This window comes from Lepidothrix coronata, unplaced genomic scaffold (assembly GCF_001604755.1).
Source record: "Lepidothrix coronata isolate B3197 unplaced genomic scaffold, Lepidothrix_coronata-1.0 Scaffold141, whole genome shotgun sequence".
Taxonomy (NCBI): domain Eukaryota; kingdom Metazoa; phylum Chordata; class Aves; order Passeriformes; family Pipridae; genus Lepidothrix; species Lepidothrix coronata.
This window is the reverse complement of record NW_016690321.1, coordinates 1,305,566-1,332,960: the sequence shown is the minus strand read 5'-3', so window position 1 is coordinate 1,332,960 and position 27,395 is coordinate 1,305,566. Positions and strand designations below refer to the sequence as shown.

At 50.0% G+C, this 27,395-nt stretch overlaps 2 protein-coding genes across 5 annotated transcripts; both read left to right on the top strand.

The window, feature by feature from the left end:
- Positions 1-1,027: 1,027 nt before the first annotated feature.
- Positions 1,028-16,813, top strand: SEPT3 (septin 3). 4 transcript variants are annotated; one of them, XM_017827593.1, is made up of 11 exons: positions 1,028-1,042; positions 2,378-2,488; positions 7,767-7,958; positions 8,208-8,336; positions 9,072-9,153; positions 9,523-9,660; positions 10,016-10,133; positions 10,553-10,648; positions 11,497-11,596; positions 12,088-12,139; positions 13,375-16,813. In XM_017827593.1, exons 3-11 carry the CDS (start codon positions 7,796-7,798, stop codon positions 13,508-13,510), a joined length of 1,014 nt encoding a protein of 337 aa, XP_017683082.1. In that variant the 5' UTR covers positions 1,028-1,042; positions 2,378-2,488; positions 7,767-7,795; the 3' UTR covers positions 13,511-16,813. The 4 variants fall into 4 exon arrangements, with proteins under 4 accessions (XP_017683082.1, XP_017683083.1, XP_017683081.1 ...); XM_017827594.1 differs by lacking the exons at positions 1,028-1,042; positions 2,378-2,488 and adding an exon at positions 2,120-2,184; XM_017827592.1 differs by lacking the exon at positions 1,028-1,042 and having other exon boundaries at positions 2,367-2,610; positions 11,500-11,596.
- Positions 16,814-16,903: 90 nt separating this feature from the next.
- Positions 16,904-26,746, top strand: WBP2NL (WBP2 N-terminal like). The gene is made up of 8 exons (XM_017827595.1): positions 16,904-17,021; positions 20,018-20,126; positions 20,685-20,820; positions 22,356-22,448; positions 23,194-23,403; positions 23,801-23,929; positions 24,254-24,330; positions 25,206-26,746. The coding sequence occupies exons 1-8, from the start codon at positions 16,963-16,965 to the stop codon at positions 25,251-25,253; spliced, it is 861 nt and encodes a 286-aa protein (XP_017683084.1). The 5' UTR covers positions 16,904-16,962; the 3' UTR covers positions 25,254-26,746.
- The last annotated feature ends 649 nt before the right edge of the window (positions 26,747-27,395 follow it).

Sequence of the window (27,395 nt, the reverse complement as noted above, 5' to 3'; positions counted from 1 at the left end):
AAGCATAAGAAAATTGGAATAAGGGAAGGAAGCATCAACTTGGATGAACACCCAGCAAACGACCACTGAACTTCCACAGTGGGATATAAATTGTTGGACTGGAATATGCCATTTGAGGGGGAATAAAATAGAGAGGAAGGGAAAACATTTCAAATATTCAGAAATTTTAATTAATTTTTTTTTAAATAATCCCTGATGTCCTTGGGAGCAGGTAGCACAGGGCTGACGTGGCAGGTATGCACTGATAGTCCACCTCCCCCCATGGGACCAGGGCAGGGGGTCATGGTGCAGGGCTGCCCAGAGTGTGGGGCTGTTGGTGGCGGAGGTCAGGAAGGTGCTGGGATAGGGGCAGGAGCAGCCACGGAACCCAGCGTGGGAGTGTGCCATGCAGGCCACAAGGGCCCCATTGTCGCAGCTGGAGGCGGGCTGGCTGGCTGGACAGGGCTGGAGGTGGGGGCTCAAGCACGTGGATGACGGCAGCTCCGGGGAGGTCTGCACCCCGAGACACCACATCTCTGACAGCGGGGAAGGCCTGGGCCCCCAGCCCGGTCTGGCACTACCAGCTCCCCGCTCTCACACCGCTGCTTGCAGCCTGCTGCTGACCGCCATGGAGGAGGACATCGCCCTTCATCGCAGCTGCCTGCCCGCCCCAGGCAGCCCCACCAGCCCCAGCCGCGTCCTGGGTTCCCCATGGCAGCGAGACAGCCCCCTTGGTGCCACTGCCTCCACGAAGCGGAGCTGCCTTTCCGTCACCCTGCGGCGGGCTGGTGGGGGTGGCGGGGGGCCCCCATGGGAGCGGCTGCGAGGCCTTGCCCCTGTCACCCCCATCGCCCCTCGCCTCCGGCCCACAGCGGCCAAGGGGCCCCAGCAACATGGCAGCTCTGGAGGGGCCGAGGCCACCCTGGTGGCGAAGACGGGGGTGTCATGTGCCCCACCACGCTCCGGTGGGTCTCCGCTGACGGGATGGGCTGGGCATGGGGGAGGGAGGCACCAAGGGGCCCCTTGGCATGGAGCCCAGCATGAGGCAGGACCCCTAGGAGAGGTGGGATGATGTGGGGGAGGATGGGGGCTTCCTTCCCTGGGAGTGATTTCCCCTTGACCCACAGTGGGAATATGGGTGGGCAATGGCAGGTGGGAGGAGCACCTGTGAGTTTGTGAGCCTGGCACCCAGCAGGGAAACAGGCAGCTGTGGTCGCCATGTCAGGAGATGTGAATGCCAAGATACCTGTCTGTCTGTCCGTCTGTCTGGAGGCAGCCAGCCTGTCAATGGCTCAGCCTAGCCTGGGTAACTGCTGGTGGTGGTTTCTAAATGTTCTAAACGTTCCAATAATCTGCAGCATGTGCAGTTTCCTTTTTGCCCCAGAGCACTGCAAAAATAGGCCCTCCAAACCCTTGCTGAGTCTGCCAGGCATCCAACAGCCTGGCCTCCACCCAGGGAGCTGCCTCATAGTGGAGGGACACATGGGGAGAGCCCTGAAAGGGTGCTGCTGTCATCCCACCGAGTGGAGGGTCAGAGCATTCCCAGATGTTGGTGCCCTAGCCCAGCATGGCAGGGCCATGGTGCCTGGTGGGGCCAGGGCTCACAAATGTAGGAGAAGGAAATGCAGGGGGGGGAAGGGCATCCCCATCCAAAGGCGCAAGCAGCCAGAGGCATCTGCACAGCTCTCCAGGCACAGGCACATCCATTGGGCAGGTGGGCATTGCCAGGCACATATGCCTGCTAGGGCACATGGGGATGTGACCTGTGTCCCCCAACATGGCCCAAGGGGGACGACCTCTCCCTGCTCCTCGCCCGCAGGCACACACATGCACACCCGCATGCACACATGCATGTACACACACGTGCACAGAGGGGCCAGTGCCGGCTCTGCCTCTGTGCCGTGGGCTGGCAGCCAGGAATCACTGTGCCAGAGTAGAAAAGGTTTCTCACACCTCCACAAGCAGAGCTGAAGGGCAAATCACATTTGATGAATCAAAACAGTCCTAATTTCCTCCCTCCAGGAAAGCAAAAGGAGACCTTGCAATCCTCTGAACCCAAAAACTACCTAGGAACAAAGAGTGTCCTTTCTCAGTCCTGCTGGAGCTAAGCTGTGAAGGGTTAAATATGCCCCTCCCTAAACAAGCAGAGATGCTGCAAACGCTGAGGAATTGGGAGGGAAAGGGGCAAGAAGAGGCCTGTGTGGGGTGGGTGTGCAAGGGGGGGCCCTCTGGGACATATAGGGGGGCCATCGGCAGTGGCCCCTCGAACCCCGCGGCCATGCTCCTCCCCGGGGCAGGGAGGACGGCGGGGGCCTGGGATGGATTCGGGGGGCCTGGGATGGAGCCAGGGGAGGGTGCGCGGGGGGGGGGAGATTTTGCGGAGATGTTTAATATTCAGGTCACATGACGATGGCAGCAGGAGCAGCACCAGCATCCCCGCTCTGCTGAAATAGCCACTGGAGAAGGAAGGGGAGTGGGGGAGAACAGGACACAGGGAAGAAAGAGAAAGGTAAAAGCAAGCAGAGCCTTGTAGCCCGCCGTACTACTTCATCAGCATCAGGCTAGAAAAGTGGGGGGAGATCCACCCCCTTGCGAGAGGATTCGGAGACAAAGGAAGCTTCATGTTCAAAGGTAGGATGCTCCGGGCTTGGCAGAGCTGGGCAGCGCCAGAGGGATGCCGCTGGGGCTTTTTGTGCAGGCATCCTACGCCATGCCCCCTCGTTTCCTAGCTCTGGGCACGGGGGAGGGATAACCCCGAAGGGCAGCAGGGGAAATCGGTCCCGGCTTTGACTTTCCTCTGTCTTTTTCCTTTTGGTGGCAGCAGTCTCGTATGAAGGAGAAGGAGCAGGGCTGGTTGTGGTGCTGATGGGGAGTAGCTGGCGCCAGGCACTGCTCTGAAAGAAACAGATAATCCCAGTTGGTCCAGGGCTGGGGAAAGCCCACAAGCTGCTCGGCTCCTGGCTTGTCCCTTGCCAGTGACAGGCAGTCGCTGCGGGGGCAGCGGGGGTGTCCTGTGCTGCTCCCTGGGCATCTGCGCAGGAGCCGGCAGGCATGAGGGCAGGGGGAGAGGCAGCTGCGGTGGTGTGGGTACCCTGGTCCAGGGGTGCTCAGCATCCTCTCGCCTGTGCCGCCCAGGTGTGAGCTGGGCCATGGGGTAAGGATTGCAGGGCTGGAGAGCAGCACTGAGGGCTGCTCGTTGGGGCTGGGGCTGAGGCGGCTGGGCAGGGGATGTGGCCAGTCCTTTCCCCTCCAGCTTCTGCATCTCCAGAGAGGCTTCGGCACACACTGCCCTAGATTTCACTGCAGCCGGGCTCCTGCCCAAGCCCTTTGCAGAGTGCTGAGGGTAAGAAAGGTTGCTGCCGGGAAGGCTGTGGCAGCCCAGAGGGTTGATCTTCAAGCCAGGCAAAAAGACCTGTAAGAAGAATGACTCTGTTCTATACCTGGAGGTCAGGCAGTGCATCCGGCCATCACGGCTCAGCCGCTGCCCTGCACAGCTGAAAGAAGTGCCCTGGGGTCATCATGGAAACTGAAGGGGAAAGATATTTTTCCAGTGGAGAGATGCTCAGTCCAGAACCTCTGCAAATCGGAAGCAAGGAGCAGGTCCTGATCCCTGCCAGCTCCAGGGAGGCTGTGCTACTCAAACAGCTGCTTGCTTTCCTTTGTAGGGACCTGGCATCATCACCAGTTGAGGGCCTGCTCCTGCAGGTTCTGAACCCGTCCCTCCTCCCTGTTCCATGTCTGCAGGCAGTGGAACTGTGGGTCCAGAGCCACATGGGTGGAAGGGGCTGGGGTGAGATGAGTGTGTGGATCATCGCTTCCAGCGGGAGCGAGACAACCTTGTGCTGCATGGGAGGAGAGCTGCTGCAAGGCCATCCATGTGTTACGTGGGGGTTAAATAGCTTTTCTTTGCTGGAAGCTGGCTTGTGGTGAGCACTGTTTGCAGTCCTCCCTCCCTCTTGCCACTCAGACAAAGGATGGAAAGGCAGGGGGAGGGGATGCGACTGTATCTGGGTTATCAGAACATAATAGATGTTAGTCCCCACTACCTGAGCCCCTAAGGGACCTGTAGGGCCACCTCTGCCCCCAGACAGCTGCTGAGAACCTCAGAGGTAGACATGAAGGGTGAGCTGCAGTAGTGGTGTCTGCTGCCGGCCACGTATGCTGGCCTTCCAGGGAGAGGTTTTGGGGTGGATCATGGGTGTCAGAAGCAGGAGCTAGCTGAGACTGTGGGGACCTCTCTAGGCAATTGGTGTGCTTCTGGTCCTGCCTGTCCTGGCCCCAGATGCTGCACTGCACCTCTCCTTGCTCCAGAGCTGAGTGGAGCATCTCCTGTGAGCCAGATAATATTCCCTGACAGTCCAGCCCAGCCCAGGCCACCCCCTACGGGATCTGGGCAGCAGGGGTATTGCCAGCAACCACCCTCTTAAATGAGCTTCTGTTAGCATGTAGAACAAAGCAGCAAAGAAAAAAGGGGCCCTGCGAGCAGCGGATGTAAGTGGTTAACCTTGGCTACCCCTCTGCTCATTGTCAGCTGTACTGGCTGTAGTGTCCTATCATGTATTCATTACAGGGAACAGCTGGAAGGGCTATGGGATGTGCCCAGAACACATGATGTGTCCACTCAGAGCGCTCAGGAGGCTTCCTAGCAGTATTAGCTTTAATGCATATAAAACAGCCACTCCCAGGAGAGCAGGAAGGCACATTTCTTGTCTCAGGGTGCCTCTTATGGCTCTGGTCCCTGTTTTGCACACCCTGACCTCCCTAGCAGGTTGTTCCTCAGTTGGCTCCTTGGATTCATCTGTGGAAATCAAGAGGTGGAAAATCATGTGCAGAAAGCTGAACCCCTAGGTAATGTCTGCAAAATGGGAGCTTCCCTGACTGAGGCCGAATGGGAAGGCACCCCACACAGAGAGGAAGGCAAGTGACTGAGAGGATAAAGGGAGGTTGCTTACCTGCCACCTTGGATGTCCAGATATAAAATCCAGGAAATATATTTAAGGAGACTTTTGGAGATCTTTTCTCCTCATCTCAAGGTTTTCTATAGCTGCTCAGGAACCTGACTCTGAAATATCTGGCTCCAGCTGCAAAGGGATGGTATCACATATCGTGATGTCCACAGCAGTCAGCAACATCTGCTGGCTCTGGGCAAAGCTTCCCTTGGTGAAATTGAGGGATGAGTAATGAACCTCTTAGTGAGCCTTGAGGCTGCCAGCAACTTCCCTCCTTCCTCATCCTTCCTGTGCAAGAATGAAGGTGGAAGGAATAAAGGAGAGGGCAACAGATTCCCTGAGGACAAGCTACTACCCAGGAAGCAAAGAGGTCACAGCCCACATGGCCCAGGTCCTCACCCATCCCATGCAGCTGGTCAGCTGGGCTTTCTTCTCACTTCGACCTGTTCCTATACCTCTCCAGGGTTTATCTGGCCCCACATATTGCAGTAGCCAAGTGCCTCACTGGGGCCACAGCCCCTTGTCCCACATGCTCTCATCATTACCTGTCTCTCTCTTGTCCCTCTCTTTGGGATAGGTGGGAACCCAGCAGGGCTGTATGGGGTGTGTGCTGGTGGATGCGGCAGCAGGATGACGGACATGGCACAGCCATTAGACCATGATACAGGTGGTGTGGGGCAGCCTGGGAGAGAATGAGTGAAGGGCAGTGTGCAGGAGAGCTGGCTGGCTTGGCCCCCTGTGCTGTACGAAAAATCTGGGCTTTCCTGGCTGGCACCAGCTTTGATAAAGCTGGAAAAAGACAACAGGAGCCTCAGGGAGTGCTTCATCAGCAAGAAAGGCACAGACTAGTTGTGATGGGTGTAAGAGAGGATTGCAGCTGAGAAGTGCTCGGCTCGGCAGGCTGCCTCCTCCAGCAGCTGCCCGGCAGTGTGAGGTGCTCCAAATTGCCAGCCTGGTTCAAGCCAACGATCCATCTTGTGCTCTGGTCCCCCCAGGGTGCTGCTCACTGCTTCAGGAGAGGATGATGATAGCTCAGGGTGCCCTTGCTCAGTGGGGAAGAGCAGTAGGGGGGCCATCCTCCTGCCGACCTTTTCTTTATGGACAAGGTGGAACAGAGCTGGTACAAGAGCCTTCAGATGTTACTCACAGTGCTGTGCAGGAGTGGCTGTGCTACCATCCTCTCACATAGAGGAAAGATCCCTTCTCCCAGTTTAAAATCAAAGACTTCCAAAGCAGTGTAGAAGGAGCTGGGTGGAGGCACCTTTCTCCCTGACAAGGGTGGCCCTTCCACAAGGTCTTTCCTTAGCACATGATAGTAGGATGTTACAGCTTATATAAAATGTAAGATCTTCACCATGTAGAGCAGCCCTGTGTTTGCACAGAAGCTCTGACGTGGGAATGCCAGGCAGGGTCCCCAGCTAGCCATGGAGCCTGCTGCAGCTTAACCCGTCCTTGAACAAAATCTCTCTGACCTCTCCCCACCCTGCCTCTGCCTGGCCTGGCTGAGCTGTCACAGGGACTGTGGATTGGTGCCATCAGTGTTCAGAGCCTGATGGTCTCTGAGTCATGTTCCTCACCAAGAGGGGCATGTGTCATGCACCAAATGGCAGTCGCCTGCCTGGCTGCTCATGTCCTTCTCTGCAGCCAGTGGATTCTGCTGAAAGGAGAAAAAAACTCTGCTGAAATGATGGAAAGGGATAATTTAGTGTGAGATACTTCAACTGAAGTGGCATCCAAAACAAACAGAGTACTTACCAAGCAAAACCACACACTGTCTCTGTCCTGGAAAAATAACCACTTAATGAGACAAAGTGTGGGGGAGTCAAGTAATTAGAGTGGGAGAGGCTCTAGTTTGCAGATGGATTGTATATGCAAGGTATTTGATTCCCATCCCCTTCATCCTCCTTTCTAGATTCATCCCTCATGCCTCCCTTCCTCAACAATTACAGCTTTTCTTCAATGCCCGGTCCTCTCCCAACCTCTGGCTTCCTCCCAGTGGCATGGAGCTGCTCACTAATGAGACAAGAGATGGAGATAAATGGGCAAGGCCTGCCCTAAGCAATGTGTGCCATCACCCGAAAAAGAGTCAGAGAGGCTAGAACGCCCTCAGGGCCTTTCTTTTTGCCTGTTCGTTTTACATGGAAGAAGTGAGGAGGGAGAGGTGAGGAAGGAAAGATGCAGATAATAATTTTTTTGATCATGATGATTAGTTTCTTGAACATGACAAAAACCACTGGTTTGTGGATGGGAGGCAAGCACAGAAATTATAGCCATGCTTTCACTTCCACCACTGCCTTCCTCTGAGGAACTCAGCCTGCACAGCACCAGCATGGCCAGTAATGCAGCTGCCCCTGGCAAGGGCTAAGCTTACAAGTCCCCACAGTACATCCCAAACTCTGTTTCAATGCCAGGACTTGACACACAATAGTTCTTGAAAGTCTGTTCTATCGCAAATTTTATGGTAAACTTGGAGTGGCAAAACACTGGTGATCCTGTGGAGAACTGAGAGACAAAAATAAGGAGACACATACAGAGCTTTGGGCACCTGATTAGCAGCCCAGCCAGGCTTGCTGGGTCTGTTCCTGCTGTTTGGAAGTAGCCATCAATATGTGGAAGTAGCCATCAATGCATGCTCAATGAAGCCCGCTTCACCTCCTCGTCTGGAGTCGTGCATAGTAGATGTTCCTCCATGAAGAGCCTTACCCCTAAAATCTTGCCATTCAGTCATCCTCAGTAGGCCTTGAAATTGCTCAAAGTTGCCCTCAGCCTCTGTGACAGGTCAGAAGGGAGGTTGTTTTACACCTCGTTGACGATTTTTCAATCTTTCTTCCCATGCAGGACCAGTGGAGAACAAAAACGAAGCAGCCATGTCTGAGCTGGTCCCAGAGCCACGACAAAAACCAGTCGTACCGATGAAACCCATGGGCATCAACGCCAGCTTGCTGGGCTACATCGGTATTGACACCATCATTGAGCAGATGCGCAAGAAAACCATGAAGACAGGTTTCGACTTCAACATCATGGTTGTAGGTAGGCAGGGACCAGATGAGGAACTGGGAACCATGGCCAGGGACTGTCCTCTGAGGCCAGGTGGGAGAGCAAGCCCTGCGGGGAGGGCACGAGGGAACAGACAGCATTTGCTCTGAGGGAAAGGAGAGCCTGCACAAGGCAAGGAGACACCTACAGCCCCTTCCCCTGCCAGCCTGGCTCCATCCCCTGGGCCTGCTGCCATCACCAGCCTGTGACAAATGTCACAAACTTCCTCTCTGCAATCCTCAGGTCAGAGCGGACTGGGAAAATCAACGTTGGTGAACACCCTCTTCAAATCCCAGGTGAGCCGCAAATCTTCAGGCTGGAACCGTGAGGAGAAGATCCCCAAGACGGTGGAGATCAAAGCCATTGGGCATGGTAAGAGCCAGGCTGGTGTGGAAGCAACACTGATGCTTCAGCGCAGTCTTGGAGAGGGTCCCAGTAGTCTACGCAAATAGTTCTTTGGTATTAGGCAGCCCTTTCTCCATGGAAAGCTAAAGGACAGTTTTAGATGGCCTCAGAGCCAGACAAGGCTTTTCTTAAACAGCAATGCCACTAATGCCAGAGCTTGAAGTGAGGGGTAGAAAAATAGTTATAGATTTTTCTTCTGCTAAGACAGTAGTCTGCATGTGTCGATTAAGCCTTGCTGTAAGACATTCCCACCTGCAGACACTTAATCATCTATACAAGTTGCATTCATGGGTCCCATCCCAAGCCCAGCAGAGCACATCTCCTCATGGCAAAGCATCAGTACAGCTCCTACAGTGGTACAGGGTAATGAGCATCATCTCAGATTCAGGATGATGCATTAGAGGGGAGGAGAATTTGTGTAAGTAAGGTAGGTACTACCTTTGGGCCACAAACTGAGCACAAATCTGTTTTCCTGTGTCAGAGTGTTGTAAGGTGGCTTTGGTGCAGATGTTACCAAAATTTGGGGTTAGACATGCAAGTGGGGCTCATAACTGTTGAGGCATGACCCAGCCTTGTCTGGTCATACTTGCTGGGCAGGGATGAGGCCTGAGCCCTCTTGTTCCCTTGTAGGACACAGAATCATGTTTCATGACAAAACAGGTCTCCAGGGAGAAATATGATTGTTTGCAATTTCTCCTCCAGTCATTGAAGAAGGTGGTGTCAAAATGAAGCTTACAGTTATTGACACGCCAGGATTTGGGGACCAGATCAACAATGAGAACTGGTGAGTTTTACAAGGTCAAGGCCTTGTGTCTCAGGAAGGTCTGGAATTAAGATAGTATATGAAGTGAGTCTCATCTACTGGGCCCTGGAAAGCATCTGGGATCCTACTGCACTCAGGGGGCTGGTAGTGGAGCCATGAGATTGTGAACACCATGGGTCTGTGTGCATGCTTGGGGGTATGTACCCTTTATGTGGTGAATGGTTATTTCTGTGCCCAGCTACAGAAACTCTAAACATCTCTGCTGATAGCAAGATGCTTGAGGTGGATACTTTTTATGCCTGAGCCTGCTTTGCTGCTGTCAGAGCTGGGTAGGTAGAAACATGAAGAGATTTGTACCTGTCTATTCATCTCTCTCTCCCACTTTAACAGCTGGGAGCCTATTGAGAAATACATCAATGAGCAATATGAAAAATTTTTGAAAGAGGAGGTGAATATTGCAAGGAAGAAACGAATTCCAGACACGCGAGTGCACTGCTGCCTCTACTTCATCTCCCCTACAGGCCACTCGTATGTACACAGTCCCTCATTCTTCCTCAAGCCCTTGGTGTCTCTGTGCCAGATATATACCCTCCGTTTCAGACATGGATCTGGGGATCCTGCCAGCAGAGCTGGCCACTGTTTAGCTTAACTTCAGGTGCTGTGGGGCTTGAAAGGGTCTAGGATAACAAGAGTAGGAGAAATGCCACTGTGTTTTTTGGGAGAGGGCAAGATGGATGGGAAGAAGGAGATGAGAGCATGGTGGCAGCAAGCAGAGTATGTACAAGGGAGGGTTCACTGATGCCCTGATGCTGAGAGAGTCACTAGGATGAAAGGCAAGGAGGGTAAAGTGACCCCTTCCATGTTGTTCCCTCTTGGGCTGCAGCTTGCGGCCTTTGGACCTGGAGTTCATGAAACATCTCAGCAAGGTAGTGAACATCATCCCAGTTATTGCCAAGGCTGACACCATGACCTTGGAGGAAAAGACTGAATTCAAACAAAGAGTGAGTATCTCCTCTCCTGCACGGGATCCTTCCCTGCCCTGGCTTGGAGGTGGGAGAAATGAGTGGTATCCTTCCTGGGATTGCAGTGCAGTCCAGCACTGGGTGGGTGGGTAAGTCCTCAAGATGCAGCTGTTTATAGCTCTGAGGGCATCTTTAGAGAAGGAAGAAATGTGTGCATTCCTGTGACATCTTCTGATACATTGTGTTAAGGGAACTGGAGAGCCAGACATGTAACTGGGGTCGGGAAGAAAGACTCATCATTGCTGATGTGTGTCCTCACTTTGCTGTGCACTTCCTTGGGGCAATCCCTCCAACCCCTGCCCACTGGAAGGATGTCCTAGATGTGTTTGCTTGGCCATCTCAACTGCCTTCCCCTCAGGTTTGTGCTGCTTTATGCTCCAAAATGTCTCTCTGCTTAGGTGCGCAAAGAACTCGAAGTAAATGGGATCGAGTTTTATCCCCAGAAAGAATTTGATGAGGACTTGGAGGATAAAACAGAGAACGACAAAATCAGGGTATGAAACACTTTATTGTGGGAGGGGAAGGGGGAATGAGGAGGGCACCACATTTTGTTCTGCACTCAGCACCATTGCCCTCACACATAGTAAATAAACTGCTTTTTAATCTCCATTCCTGTGGTAACTGCAGTCTCTTCCCAGGCCCAGGGATATCCATAAAGCTGCGTAAATCTATGAACATCTGCACAACCTTACGGATAGCAGGGTCTCCTGTACCCCGTGCTCTGGAAACAGACAGTTTCTCCCTGTGCTTAGAGATATCTGGGTCCCCAATAGCCTCACCTAGTGTCCCACTTCCCAGTAAAGCTGCATCCCTACTCCATTTCTGGCCTTCCTTGGTACAGCCATTTCAGCCATTAAACTTGTTGAATTTTCCTGCGTCTTACTAGGGAGGATTATTTTGAGTCCTCTCCTTTTTCTCTTGTGAAGAACTACAAACTTGGTGAGAAATACTCACCTCAAACTATCCGTATGAGCAGCCCTGGTCTGACAGACCCTCCCCTGGTAATACCAAGGTACTTCTTCTCTGGTCATCTCCCTTTTCATAAATGCTGGTGATGGATGCAGAAAAGCTCTGCCTCCTGCTCCAGAACCCTTGGCACTGCTGCAAGTTACCCCCTAGGCTTGGGGTGGTGCAAGGATACCTGGAAAGCAAGGGTCCAAAATGCTAGGGATAGCACTAACGGGTGAAGAGGACAGCCAGTAAAGTTTTCCTCGGGAGAATCTCTTGCCTTGGAGAAGGCCTTGTGTTTGTTGAGCTGAGAGGAGGAAAGGTGGATGGGGAACAGTTGTGGTGCTGCTCTATGGAATGGGTTCAATAGGTCTTTCCACGTGTCTTTCCCCAGCAGGAAAGCATGCCCTTTGCAGTAGTGGGCAGCGACAAGGAGTACCAAGTGAATGGCAAAAGAGTCCTGGGCAGGAAAACACCTTGGGGAATCATTGAAGGTAAAAAAACCACTTGCTTCTGGGAGCTGAAAGTATGTCTGCAGGTCACAGTAATAGACAACAGTCCAGATAACATGTCCCATGGATACCTTCCCATCCCATTTGTGATAAACTTTTTGAAACAAAACAGGAGGAGAATTCTCAAATAGCTGTGCCAGAAGGAAACTGCCATGGCCAATGCAGTGCCACTACCACCACATGGCAGAAGCTGGAGCCGCTCTGAACACCACAGTGTGTGAAACTAAGCTCCTGAGGTTGCCTTGGTTTTCAAATATTCAGTCAAAAAATTCATGTGTGACTGCCCAGCATCTCTTCATGTCTCCTCAATGCTCGACAGTGTGGTGTTCAGACAACTGTTTGTCCTTTCTGAAGTATGCAGGTTCTACCCACCTGGAACCTGCCCCATGGCAGTGACTTTCCCATGCTCTGTACCTACAAAGGGGTTGTTGAAAAAAAATCAAATGTAACGCAACTGCTTGCTTTCTTTTCAGTGGAAAACCTCTCTCACTGTGAATTTGCTCTACTTCGAGATTTTGTCATCAGGTAAGGCCATGATCATGCACTAGTTTGCTCTTGATTACCCATGAGTCTTCCTGAGATCCACTCAGAGTGAAATAGCCCCTATGGAAAGGAGAACGGAGTAAATTTCAGGCAGTGGAAGCTTATGTGGGGTAGGGTTGGATTGAGTTAAGGGGTAGATACTCCAGTGCCTCTCTTAGAGACATGACCACTATGTCAAGTAGGTGCTAGTTTTCGTGTATGGGCTGGACACCTGGAATAAAACAGAGTACTACCACATCACCTATATCCCATTAAGGTTGCAAAACCTTCTATTTGTTGCTGGAAAGAGGTCAGTGATCAAGAGGTCACTACCCCCTTGTAGACCACATGTCCTTCCAGGTTGAAGGATGTGCTGGAACATATAAACTGGAAGTGAAAAGCTCCATATTTCATTCAGCTTTCATAATCCTGTCTTATTTCTACTCTGTTTCATGAAGTTGCCTCAGTATAACTGATATCTGCCCCAGATTCTGTAGGAGAGCTGTAGATCCAGGGTCACCTCTATTCCCTATAAATAAAATAAGGTTTTAAAACAACACCAAAAATAAGGAAAATAAAGGAAACAAAGTTCAAATCCAGAGGCCTGTGGCTCATTCCACCTGTGGGTATGGGGGTATCAAGACACTTGGCCAGGTACAATGCTTTGACATCACCCTACTGCCCTCTTTTTGTTCTGCAATACCTTCAGCAGCAGAGATGCATTCCCCAAGCCTTCCCGTAAAAACAGCCTACCCAAAAGATCATCACAAAACATATAGCAATCCAAGCCCACAGGCTTTCTGTGAAGGTTAGAGATGATGCTTACAGCAGTGTTCTGCAGGTTATGGTCTGCAGTGGACCTGATACACCCTCCTGATGCTTCCTTGTCTCACCACTGCTTCCGATAAGCTCCTGTCTGCTCTGACACACCAGGATGGCCAGTAGCTGTCCTGGTGGCACGGGTGTGAGAGGGGCAGGGCACTGGCAAGCATAGCCAGGAAATTCAGCCTGTATCCTGCATCCTGCATGTGTGCCCTTGAATGTTGATGCTCCAGCTCTCAGTTATGTATGATGGCACCCGTGCCAACCATGCAGAAAGAGGGGTATGATATTAGCAAGACTGACTGAAAAAATCTCCCATTTATCTCAGGGAATAAAACTATCATCAGAAAATTAATACTGACTGTGCTGATATTGGTTATCATACCCTGTTTCCCACCTCACTTTGTCCTCTGCAGGACCCACCTTCAGGACCTAAAAGAAGTGACCCACAACATCCACTATGAGACCTATAGGGCCAAACGGCTGAATGACAATGGAGGGCTGCCCCCCATGACTGTCGAGACAGAGGAAAACCATGAAAGTAACCTGTGAATGATCCTCCTCCCCGCTATCACCCAGTGTCTCTGGATATGACATCCCACCCCTGCTATCCTTGACTCTGCCATGGACCTGTCTCTGAAGCATGTGGCACATCCTCCGTGGGCGTGAGAGGATGCAAGTGTGAGTGTGTGCGGGCGTGCATGTGCCCACCTGTGTGCCGGAGAGGGACCAAGGGCATCTCCCTCACCCTTCCCAGAGTGTCCTCATTCTCAGTTTGTTTTTTGCACAGTGGACTGTCCGTCATCTTCCCTTCTCTCTTTTCTGTGTCTCAGCTGTGTGTCTTGCCTGGGGCAAATAGGGTTGGGGGGAGGATTTCTGGGCGCATGGATATTGGAGGTGGGAGGTGTGGGGCATGCTGTGGTCCTGTTTTTATCACTTGGAGACATGGCAAGGAGAGACTCCAGGAGAGATGGTGAAGTCAGTGCATGCAGCGCTTCCAGGAGACGTCAGCAGAGATTTCTCTTGGATCTTCCATGGGTGTAAAGGCAGCTGGTTGCTCTGAGGGCATGGTGGCCTGGCATTTTATCCCCATTTCTTGCTGTGGCTTCCCAAGGGGAAATGGCACCTTGGAAGTGGATAGGTAAGAGAAGACTGACACGTTTTATGGTTCAGAGCAAGTGATTAGTGGGAGGAGACAAATTAGTTCTTGGGCTGTAGCATCTATTTGAGAAGCATCAAAGTACTTGGGGAAAATATATGTATTTTCGAAAAGAAGCAAAACCCAGAAGAAAAGAACATGTGCCCATTGCAGAGGGTGCATTTGCCCTGCCCAGTGCTAAAGTCAAAAGCCATGCTTGTGTCACAGGCATTTGACTCTGTGCAGATCAGACCAAGCTGTCCTGGGGTCACCTCACCTCCTGGGGTCACCCCATCCCATTGCTGCAATCCCCCATTGCAGTGGTCTCTCCACCAGCAGTGAGCACACACCCCAGGCAACCTTACTCTGACCTTTACCCAACATGGCCCCTCTGCTGTGAGAGTGCAGGACAGATAGTGACACGGGGGATCCCTGCTGGGAGCTCCCACAGGGACAGCTCCACTCGGCACAGGGCCTTGAGGATCTTGAGAGGAGTGCGAAGAGCTATGGATTGAGAAGCACTGGGCCAGGGTGTCTCCCTGGGTCTTCACTGATGGTGGAGATGCAAGAGATACCTCTTCCTCATAGATATGGCTGCACTTCTTACTGCAGCAGTCTCAGGGCTGTTCTTCTGTCCTCCTACTGTCCCGTGTCTTCCTCAACTCCTGTGCTTTTATTCTCATTGCCTTTTAGCCCTCCATAGCTTTCTTCCTTCCTTTCTTTCCCTATCTCACTTTCTCAGCTCTTTACCCTTTCTGTCTCTCCTTCATTTCTCCAAGAACTTGAATATTCCTTTTCTCCAGGCTGTTTCCTCCCTCTCCCAAGCTCCCATATCTTCTTAATAATGTGCTTTTGTGCCCTGTTGAGGAGCTGTCATTTTACCTTCCCCAGAGTAGAAAAAGGCACAGCTTTACTGAAGACTACATGCCTGTGTCTAGCTGGTGTGAGCTGTTTTCTGGATGTCCCTGAGTGAGGTGGAAAGTTGGGTCTGTCGGGCAGAAAGGAGGGGGGGGTGGAAAAGATCAGAGATGTCCTGAGTTTGGCAGTGTCTGCCTGTCTCTGCACGTCACATGGCTGGCAGGGGTTGTCCCCTCCAGGAGACAACTTAAAATACATGGGCAGAATGCCACGGTGTGGAATGGCAGCACCGTGAGTAAGGGGGAGTGCGGTTGGTTTGGGATGGAGGCTGGAATGCCTGACGAGGGAGGGAGGAAGGAAGAGGGAACAGCAAATGAGTAGCAGAGGGGGACTCAAGTCAAGCCCGAGGCTGCTTGACAGAGTGGTACAGGGGCCAGGGCTGGAAACAGGGTGTTCCAAGCCTTAGCAAAGCTGTCTAAGAGCACATATCCATCCATCTTGTGGCTTTCTCTGGTGCTGTCACTGCAAAGCAAATGTCTCTTCACTCTCACTCTCACTTGTCCGTGCAAATCAGCCATGCTCAGCACCACTAGGATGCGGGGGCCGTACCGGCTCCCCGTAGTGCTTTCACCACTCACGTTCACAGCTCCCGGTGTTCCTGTATGCAGTGTGTGCACATAGCCATGCAGCCCCCTTCCCCCTGCACCAGGCCTCCTCAGGCCTGCAAGAAACAAGAGCCTTGTCACCAGTGCCAGCAGCCGTACCATGGACCCTGCAGAAACCATCCTGCCACGCTGCTCCCCATCCTGCCGCACAACGAGCCACCCTCAGCCCAAGGCCATCAAAGACATCCTCATCAAAGACATCAGGGCTGTTTCTTCACAGCACCGAAGCACGAAGCCATGTTCTATGTTCATCGCCCTGGGCTGCACTGTGGTAATTTCTAAGACTTTTGGGCCCAAACAAGAATTATGGCAGAGAGACAATGCTGCCCTGCTTAAAGCAAGCAAAGCAGGCTCACACAACAGAAGAGAGATATTTTCCTGTAATGTAGATTGCAAGGAAAAGGCAGTGTGTTTCGCCCTGTAGGTTTAGGAATTTTTATTTGTTTGTAATAAGGTGGTTTTTATGCTCTGCTCTGTAATTTCTTGTTAGATCATGGACTACTTCTAAAGGATCCGTAAAAGCTCGCTGACAAACGCAAGCTCAGGTATTCCTCACTGCCATCTGCTCATGCCAATATCCTACTGACAGCTGTGTATCTACCAGGAAGTCTACAAATGGCAAATTCAAAAAAAAAATCCCACGTTGCACGACAACGGGAGATACTGTGGGGAAGAAGTCTCTGTCGATGGATAAGCTGGGAAAAGCCTGAATCGTGCGCCACCAGCTGAGTTCCAGGATGACCACAGCAAGCCAGCTGTTCCCCCGAAATATCCCCTGAACAATATCACGGAGGGATAGAGTCGAAACCTTATACCACAGGTGCCCACTCAGCGTGTTCAGAGACTCACAAACTCTCCACCACACACGCCGTTCGCCGGAAAAACTTTGCCAAGCACACGGCAAATCCTGGACAACTTCCACTGAGGCCAAGACGACGGCGGACAGGCGCGGTTACGCTGAGCAGAGCGAGCGAGCAGAGCGAGCAGGGCTGCGCGAAGGCATCAATGCCCGCGACTCGTTACGTGCGGCCCGTCGTGGGGCGGCCGCGGCGCGCAGAGCTGGGGGCCGGCAGTGCCACCGCTCTCCCGGCGGCCATTAAACCAGCCCGGCCATTAAACCAGCCCGGCCATTAAACCAGCCCGGCCATTAAACCAGCCCGGCCATTAAACCAGCCCGGCACCGCCTCATCCGCCTCCTCTGCCCGCCTTATTTCCGTCTCGCGCCCGCCACGGGCACGTCGCGCCACGGGGGGCGGGGCCAGCGGGGCAGCGTTGTGGGGGCGGGTCAGCCGGGAGTGACGTCACAGCCGCCCCGGGTGAGGGGCGGGGCTGGCGGGGCCAAGATGGCGCTGAACAGGAACCACTCGCAGGAGGGCGGTGTCGTCATCCCCAATGCCGAGAGGTACCGCGGGGCCGGGGGGTCCTCTTCGCCCCCTGTCCTCACAGCAGGGCCGGGCGGGGCCGGACCGGCGGGGCCCGAGGGTGGGAGGCTTCTGCTGGCGCAGCCCCTGTCCCCTGCCTGCCCGCACAGGCCCGGCGCGGCCTGGGGTCTGCGTTGTTAAAGGGCTCCTGGCAGGGTGGGAGCGGGCTGGGGCGGGCAGTGCGGGGAGCAGGCCTGGCTGGGGTCCGCAGAGCTGCCCTGTATTCGCCGCGGGAGCTCGGTGGTCCTTAGTGCTGCTCCAGCGGGCGTCGTACGTGAAGAGTGAGCTGCCATCGCTGTAAAACTCAAGGAATTGGGGTTTTTTTTAAGGTCATGCAGTTAGTGACGTCAGAGAGGCAGAGACCACTTAAGGTAGGAGTCTCGATCCCTTGAGTTCGAAGTCAGAAACCCTTGTTCCTTCTCTGTGCGGAGGAGCGCCTCTCCATGGAAGCTCGACGCCTGCCCTCGCTCCAAGTGGGGACTGGCAGACCGGCTTAACGGGCTCGGGCTTCGGCTTGGTTGTGTTCGGGTGCTCCCAGCATCCTGGCAAGACACATCTAGAAACTGAAGGCCCAGTAAAGGATCGAAGTAAAAGATCAAAGGAGTTCGTTTGGAGCCGGTGGTCAGTAGGAAAAATACACTCCAAAAGTATGCTCCAAGTTGTGTTGAGTTTGTAGCTGACTCCTAATACTTCAGTCAAGGAAGTCCTTTGACGTGTAGAGCTCATGCTGGTTTAAAGGAGATCTCTCTGTCCTTTGAATCATGGGCTGCATCAAAAGCAGTGTGGCCAGCAGGTCAAGGGAGGTGATTCTGCCCTTCTGCTCCACTCTGGTGTGACCCTGTGTGGAGTACTGCATCCATCTGTGGAGTCCCCAACATAAGAAGGACATGGGACTGTTGGAGCAAGTCCAAACGAGGCCACAAAGTTGATAAGAGGAATGGAGCACCTCCCCTGTGAAGACAGGCTGAGAAAGTCGGGGCTGTTCAGCCTGGAGAAGGTTTTGTGGAGACCTGGCAACAGCCTTATCTGAAGGGGCCTACAGGGAAGCTGGAGAGCAACTCTTCGTTAGGAACTGTAGTGATGGGACAAGGAGTAATGAGTTCAAACTGAAAGAGGGGAAATTTAGGCTAAACATTGGGAAGAAATTGTTTTTCTGTGAGGGTGATGAGACACTGGAACAGGGAGGTTGTCGATGACCCAAGCCTGGCAGTTTTCAAAGCCAGATTGGATAAGGCCTTGAGCAACCTGGTCTAGTGGGAGGTGTCTCTGCCCATGGCAGTAGGGTTGGGACTAGGTGACCTTTAAGGTCCCTTCCAACCCTTAACATTCTGTGATTTTATGATCTCAGGCCATTCTTCAAGGTGCTGCTTAGCCACAGGTGGGGGCAGTCCACAGGGTGTGCAGCCCTCCCGTGACAGCCCTGGACAGGCATGAAGGTGCAAACCAGTTCAGCAGCCTAATTACTCCCAGTGGTGGTGGCTGCTTGTTATTTGCTTGTGTGAGTAGCTGTGAAGGAGTAAACGTGACAATGACTACATAGAAATTCTTCCCAGTGAGGCAAACTGATGTGAAATGCTGCTAAGGGACATGGCTGAGGAAGTGTTCTGGTAGGATCAAAGCTGTCAAGAAGCTGGTTTTATTTAGCTTAGAAGAAATGTTTCCCCCTTTGCCTTTTGGAAATGGGAAGAGCTCTTCTGCCTCGTCAGTCTTTCCCTTCCAGCCAATCTGAGAATCTGCATCTAGCTCAATTATGAAGTAATGTCCCAGTGGAATTTCTTGGTGAGGTTGTTTATTTCTCATTAAAGGTAGACTTTTTAATGTCTTCATTCTCAAGTAGGTGCATTTTTCAGATACATCTACAATGTCCTTCTCTTCCCTAAAGAGCAAACAACCTGAAACTACATGGCTTTTGGTTGTTCTCCTATATGGTGGCCCTGCAGACTCCTCCTTTCCCCAAATAATTGTGCAGTTTCATGACTTTATTTGAATTCTACAATATGCTGATCAGAATAAGGATTACTTCAGATGCAACCTGTTCCAGGCTTGTGCTAGTTTAGGGTTTTGTGATTTTGTTTTTTCATGCTCTTGAACCATAAAACACCTCAGCATCTTCTGCCACTGTAACATGCTGACAGTTTATCACCCCTGAGGCTCTTTGGTTTATTCTGCAAATTTTCTTACTGTGCGGTATGTTTAGGATCTGCCCCCTAGATTCAGTGACATACTTTTCCAAGATAACTCTTTAATTTTTTTTTCTGAAAAGATCCTTAATTTTCCAGGCACCTCCATACCCCTAACCCTGCAGTGTTCACAGTTCTCATCTGGCTTTGTGTCATTAGCAAACTCTGCTAATGTTCCCATAGATATCCAACAATAATATCCTTATTGCTGACATTACTGGCTCATTGTTTTGTTCCTTAGCGTGGTACTGTTTATTACAAGTACTTACTTAAGTCATGTGAAGCAGGGTCAGCAGAGGGGGTGTTAGTAAAGCCACTTCCTCAGTTTGCACAGTCGGTGCAGTGTTACAGCAGTGCTGTTTTCCAGTGCAGTGGCCTGGATTTGAGCATGGACTGCGGAGAGAGGATTGCTGTGCGATTACACCTTGGCATCAAGGGGATGGTTTCTGACAACTCAACCTTTTCTATTCCCTGATCTTTGGGCTGAGGCTTTTTATGTGCAGAGCAGAATTCCTCAGCCTGAATTTCTCAGGTTTTTTGAGACAGAAAGAGAAACTGTTATTTAAAGCTTTCCTTTGTGGAGGAGGAGCAGGGCTTGTTACAGGTGAGAGGATGAATTCTTCCACTCCACATAAATCATCCCTCTCTGTTCAAAGTCAAAATGGCAGGGCCCACAGCAGAACTTTTGGGATAATATTTAGAGTTTTGGTGTGCTATTCCCCTCCTTGTGTGATGAGGGTGTGTGTCAGAGCGGTTGCTGAGTTTTTCTCTCCAATCTGTCTGATTTTCTCCTGTAGTGTTCTCAAACAGTGTAAAGATGTGGAGCTCTCCTTCAGTGACGTGACAGGCAAGCCTGAAGTCTTCAAGGGCACCAAGAAAGGGATGCTGTATCTCACCCCTTACAGGGTAAGTCTGATGCCACCAGGGCTGTTTCTTTCTCAGGGGATCTTGTGAACTTTAGACCAGAAACTTAGTTGGTGGTAGAGGTGATTTTTGTTGTGGAAGGAACCACTGACAGCACTAGGTAGGAAAAGGGAAGGTGGAGATAGGATAGTGCATGCCTGTGTTACAATCCCAATTCCCTACAAAGGCACATGCAGTCCTGGAAATCACTGTCTAGAGAATATTCTAGAGAATATATTTCATATAATGTGTCATTTAGTATTACTTTTTTTGAAAACTCTCATAACTTATCCTTCAAAAGCAGAACAATAAAACTATGTAACTGTGTGTGTGCGTGTTTTAAGTGGTTTATTTTTTTGGAACATACATGCTTCAGGCAAGTGAGCAATGTGCCATCAGATCCATGGGGGTTCTGCTGTATTAAAGCTGTGAAATAACACGATGCATATTCATACTAGGACTTAAGTTACCCTCATTTTGTATGCTGATATGACTAGAACTCCACAATCATCCACTATATCGAATTCAAGTAATTCAGAAGTGCTCCCTCCTGTCTTGCAGGTGATCTTTGTGTCGAAGGGCAAGGATCCTATGCAGTCTTTCATGATGCCATTTTATTTGGTGAAAGGATGCTCAATTGAGCAGCCTGTTTTCTCTGCCAATTACATCAAAGGACAGATTCAGGCCGAGGCAGGAGGTAAGTGCCCGTGCTTTGTAGACTGAACTCTTCCCAAGTGTCACAAGAACTTTTTTACTGAACACCAGACAGATGGCTTACATTCACAGGCAGCACAGGGTAGCTGTGGCAGTGTAATTCGTGTGAGATATCGGCTGAGATGACTCCTGTCTCCTGAACTTTAAGGCACTGCTATTGTGTTACTTTCTGCCCCCAAACTAGGAACTGACTTTCACAGGATGACTTTTGTTTAATTGTGTAACTTCTGTCTTGCTGTAGATACCGTGTTTACCCAGTTTCCTCCTGTGCTTGTTTTTCTCCTGTCTTTGACCTGGAAGTGTGGCTAAATGACAAAGTCATGCTATTGATAGACAGAATTAGCAACCACTTTTGTTTTCGGGAGGTCAGCAGCAACTTACCAACTTGAGCATCTGGGGAGCTGCTGTCCATCTTTGATTTAGCTTTGATCCCAGTCTGAGTGCAAAACTGTGTTAAGACTTACACTGGTGTTCATGACCAAACGTGGAATTGCAAACAATAAACAGGGATTGAAAAGAAGGCTTCTGGTTCAAATTTCTTCCCTCTCCAGCCTTGGAATTAGTTTATGTGCATTTTCATGGCATCTGGAGAGCTTATACTTTTTGCTTTCTGTTCATAACAAGGTTTTAAAGTGATTGGGTTGTCTGGGGAATGTGGATCAGCCCACTTTCTTGGGCTGAAGTCATACTAAGACAGTGCTTTGAAAGAGGTGAATCTCCAAAGGGATGACTTTATCCATGATGGATTATTTTGTTATCTTTCTATACTTTATTTCTGTTTTGTCCCCAAGAGACTATCTCTCTTTTTACTAACTTCATTGTTAGACAAGGAAGATAAATCTTATTTTATGAAATCTTTTATTTAAATGACATCTTTTACTTAAATGACCCCTTTTTTTTTCTAAAACCACCCAAAAACAAAGCACTCCCTGGAAAAAAAAAAAAAACAAAAACCAAAATTCCTGGCAAAACAAAGCAGTCTTACTTATCTTGCAATACATCACCTACTTGAATTTTTTTTCTGAAAAATTATTATACCTCAGCATTTAATAACCTGTCTGAGGTTCTATGTGTCAAAGAGATTAAAAATGCTACATTTGATTTAAATCCTAGCTTGAGTTGCAGATCCTAGTCTGTAGTCCACTGGGGTCAGCAATAAAACTTCATCTGAGGGCTTTTGATTAAAATCCTCAGTGAAATAAATATTCTATCTTTACACTGTGTTCATTATTAGGGTCTATTAAATCTTTCAGGAAAGAACAAAACAGCCTAGTATCTAGAGTAGGCTGCTTCTACATGACTATAACTTTTAAAGGGTGAAGAAATAACTTAGGGAAGTTGAGATACTATTTTGGGGGACATCTGCTAGCAGTGCCGTGACTTTACCTGGTAATAGGATGCGAAATAGTTTTGAAATAAAAAAGAAAAAAATAATTGGAGTATTAACAATTTTGCTGTCTTGGCTGCTACTGAGGAGGTTAATAGTCTGTTTCAGTTCTAATTCTCTCTCTCTCCTAGGTGGCTGGGAAGGACAGGGGACATTTAAACTGACTTTCAACAGTGGAGGAGCCATTGAGTTTGGACAGCTGATGTTCAAAGCTGCTTCTAGTGGTAAGGGGTTTTCAGAACCTGTTGTTCCCCCATGGTCAGCTGAGCTAGTAAGCAAATAGTGCTCTTTCTGAACTTCATAGAATGAGGGGTACCCAATACCCTATTCCACAGCAAACTATTTTTTCTCTTTTCAGGGGAACTTTTGTTTTCCCTTCCAGTCCTTTTTCTTTAGTTCATCTTAGTGCTTTGTGCAGTCAAAATATTCTGGGGTTTGTGCTTCTGAGGTAGACCACCTTTTTCTGCAGAACCTTATTCCTCCTGGAAAAAAAGTTGAAGTATGCGATGGTGAAAAATTGATTCCCTTACCCATCCTCAGCTCAGTAAGATGGGGGAAGTTAATGTGCACGTTGGAGAGGGGAAAAATAGTTTTTAGAAAAATAATTTCTATTTAAAAGTTTCAAATGGGAGGAAAAGTACCTTTTTTCTGATACAATTTTTTTTAAGAAATGTACATTTTAAAATGTACATTTTTTTCAGAAAGAAGGTTTAAAAAGAAGGAAAAAACACTTTACTGATGCTTGCTTTAGCATGGTCTTTTCTTCAAGCAGTGGGAGGTCTTATGGTGGGACTGGTAGCTATGAGGTAATATTTTTGCAGCGGTTCCCTTTAACACCCTGTGACTAATGCTTTTCAAGCACACTACTATGCCAGGACTATATAGTGAATCTAGATGAAGGGAAACCTTTTATTTTGTGCATTTAGTTGTAAGAGAAGATGTCTGGCTTACTAAACATGTGCTCCTTAGCTTCCAGTGGCGTTCCTCTCCAGAACCCCGGCTATGGCTATACACCTGTTCCTGGAGGTTATGCACCTGCCCCCGGGGGTTATTCACCTGTGCCAGGAGGCTATGCTGCCCCTCCACCACCAAACGGACCATATCCTTATGCACCACCTCCAATGAATGCCTATGGACCTGCTCCACAGCCCATGGGATATCCATATGCCCAGACTCCAGGTTTGGAAGTTGTGTAACGATGACTCTGTTTGATATTAACTGTAAAGAAATGACAGTGGTACAGTGAGGGTTACTGTAGTTTTGTCTCCATCAAGCATCCTTGTCCTTGAAAAAATCTCTCTCATACTGTTGATCACACCCGTGTGTTGCTATAGTTCCAGCTATATGAAAATGTGGTTTGTAAGTTGTGCTGCTGCTTGTTAGAATTATTGACTGCTGACATGACAGGCATTAGCAAATTGTAAAATCCCTGCTGTCTGCATCCCTGCTAAGCCCACCTAGCTTCCTTCTGGACACTGCTCTTCTCCAGAGCTAATGTGCTGCCAGCCTGTGAGCTCTCTTCCCCTCTGTCCCATTGCCACAGTCCAAAGCATCAGTCTGATGTTGTCTTTTTCAGGTATTTACCCGCCACTTCCAAACATGAACCCTGCATATGTGCCACCTCCACCACCCTACTCTGGGCCATCTCCTGCGGGACCTTCAGCCCCCTCAGCTCCCCCATCCTGGGTGAGCCCCGGGATGCCAGGTAAATGGGACTGGGGGCTGACCAGGGTTCGGTTGCAAAAGGGCGCATGGGGCCTTGGGCTGAGGGTGTCATGGGCACAGCATGGGGAACCTGTTGTTGCAGGAGCTCAAAGTCATCTGTGGGGAGCTGCTCAGCCCTGCAGCTGACTACAGCTTAAGGTCAGCCCTAGCCAGCTTTCCTGAGCTGCTCTGAATTTTAACCCAGCTTGCTGCAGTTCCTGTCAACTCTTTGGGCCTTTCTTGCCTCCTTGGAAGAGCTATGGCTGGGGAGGAGGCTCTGGGACCACTGCCTAAGATATTTAAGGTAGCTTTCCTTTTTTTTCAGGAAGCAGTAAGGCCATGGAAGCTGCTTCCAGTGCATATTACAATCCTGCCAACCCACACAACGTGTACATGCCCATGGTGAGTACTGTGCCTGGTCTGTAGCTGCTCCCTCCTCTGTCAGTGGCAGAGACAGTGGTTTGCTTTCATAACAATTTGCTTTCATACCTTCATGTTGAACATGCACAGAAAGTATGCATTTTTCTGGGAGGGAGGCATGGATGTTGGTCCCACGAGGAAGGCTTGCTAAATTTTCAGTCAGGAAAGGAGGAAGGCTTTAAGATTTGCCAGTAACAGCCATTTGTTACCTGTCTTATTCCTAAAGGCATAACAGAGAACAGAGAACATGCAGAGCTCCCTGCATCCATTGGGCGTGAAAGTGGGGAGAGTTAAAGAAAAACAGGTCACTTAAGGATTGAGAGCATGTGGATTTCTCTTTCATTTTTTTCTGGGCTGTATGGAGATGAGAAGGTCTCTTACTGTTTTGTTGGTGGAGCCAGTAGGTTGGCTGTAGCCTACACCTGGTACATGACAGTCCACCGGTGCCCTTCACTGCCTTGTGTGGGTCTGGCTGGCTGGAGGGTGATGGAGCAGCAAAGCTGGCCCTCAGCCCAGGAGCCTTCTATCTGCTGGGTCAGAGCTATGAGCCTCAACAGGGACAAAGCCCTGGAAGAGGAGGGAGGATGATGGTTAAAGCAGATTAAATGGTTCATTTACAGTAGACCACTTGTTACCTGATTTTGAGGGGACCTTCCCTAGAAACATTATGAGAGACAGTGTATATCATGGAGCATAGCTGACACTAGAGAGGAATGGTGTGATGAAATGACAGCTTAAACCGTAGCACCTGGCTCTATCTGTAGCTCATTGCAGAGCAGTCATTTCTTGTGAGCCAAGCCTGGAAGAGCTTGTCATAAAACAAGCAGGGTTGTTGACTCTACTGTATCTCCTTCCAGGATCAGCCACCTCCTTATACACCTCCCGAGGATAAGAAGAACAACTAACAGAAGGAAATTCCAATCAGCCTCCCACACTCTCTCTCCCTGAAGACAACTTGGCTATTAGTACCCCTCGAGTTAACATATCTCTGGATCTCTGTTTCTATTTGATAGATGTAGTGCTGGGCAGCTGAGCACCTGCCCTCCTTAAACATTAAGTCAGTGGCAATACAAGGCAGAACAACAGCACTTTCCTGCTTATTTGCTTTATCTCATGGGGTCAAAGCACTAATCTTTTGCTCTGCCATTGGCTTGAGGAGAGAGATAGACTTCTTATTAAACCACCAGTATATCACATGACTAATCTAGGACTAAAATGTGAAGGCTCTGGGATCTTGGAGTAAAACAACTTGGAGTGCCAAACTTTTTACTTCTGAAGCACCATCCAAGAGGAAAGGTGTAGAGAGCCATGAGGTTCCTTGCATAGATTCTTGGGTGTCCCAGAAAGGTGTTAAATTTCTTAAAATTCTAGCACAATTCAGCGTGAGATGGGACTCTGGAAATCCTGTATTGTGCTGGAAGTGTACAATTCGTGTCCTGGACTAACAGTCATGAGGTGATGACCTGGGAAGTGCATTCTAAAGAGACACTGAAGCATTTGGCTACGCAAGAGGGAAGGGGATGGGCACCAACCAGCCTGCCTTTGTAGCCATTGAGTAGAAAAGCAAACAAAGGTGTGCCACAGGCCAATGAGCTGATAGACTGGCAGGCATTCGGATCAGTCTTCCCTTCCCTGTCCTAGAAGCAGGCCCCATATCTGTGCAATGATCCTGTGTCAAGCAGCTGTTCTTCAAGTGTAATGGAGTCAAGTGCTGCACAGGAGGCTGCCTGCCTTGGAGCGAAATATGTTACGTTAGGAAGATGACCTGGCACTAGCCTTGTCAGCAGACAGGTCTCTCAGCCCTGGCTCCCTCTGCTGAGGAAGCTTGCACTGTGTGCTACCTCCACAGGGGAAAACTGGCCCTCATCTTTTCCTTTAGGCCCACATCTGAGCAACGTGGGCAGGTGGGCACTGTAATCCCAGAGTGGGATTGCTTAGGAGTGCAGTGTCCTCTCAGCTGGGAACCGCTGTCTGAGGTGGGTGTTACTATCGCTCAGCTCTCTTGCAGAAACTCTGGCTGCTCAGCCACAATCTTTCCTTTTTCCTTAGGACATAGTGCCATTAAACCTGCTCTGAAGGGAGTCTCTAGTCTGGTAGAGACCCTTGTGATCCTTTACTTATGGGGTGATTGTACTCCTTCCTACAGCCCCCTACCTTCACAGTGAGGGGGAAGGAGTGTTTTGCCTCTTACTTCCCTGTGTGCCAGGGCTCTCCTGTAAGTCAGGTTTGCACAATTTCAAGCAGTTCCACATAGGGGGGAAGTAAATTTCCTTATCTATAAACACTTTTTAGGTCTGAGTTAGAGATATTCTAATAACTCTGTATTTAAAAAAAAATCAACCATGAATGTTTGTAACTTTTTGAATTGCACTTTAATACAGGAGTGTTGATACCTTTAGTTGCCTGTTCACTGTTGTGTGTGTTGACCTTAATTCTTGTATACTGCACAGAGGGCTGGAATGGGTTCGGTTGGTGGCGTTCTCTCAGGTCAGCTGTGAGCCAGTCCTTCTCTCCCCCTGGTACATGCCTATGCTGGATCTGGAATCAAGTAACTGGAGAGAGGGAAAAGGTGGGGCTTATCCCCTTGCTGCCTGGGAAGGGTGGAAAGCTGGTTGGTGCCTTTGCTCTCATCCAGGTATCCAGAACTGGCACATGTTCATGCCTTCCAGGCAGGCACAACACTGCATTTAGCAGGGCTGTGTCACCACAGTGCTACTCACTACAGCTGTATTTGTTGCACCTTTTCTCTTAACATTTGCTGCCACAGGGAAGGCCTGTCTTTAAGAGGAGCTCCTCACTAGCAATTTTTTTCCAGTAAGGGAAAAATAAATATATGATAAAGGAAAATGGCACTTAGCTGTGGACTGTAAAATCTGTTTCCCCTTGTGCCAAGCAGTGCCGTTGCCCTGCTGAACATGATGTAACTACTGGAAAGCCATTTCCCACTCTGCATCAGTTCAATTTCTGACAGGAAAGCAGTTCTATTTCTTAGCATAGTTCCTGTTTTGAGGTAATGACCCTGTAATCCTGCATTAACCACGCAGTTA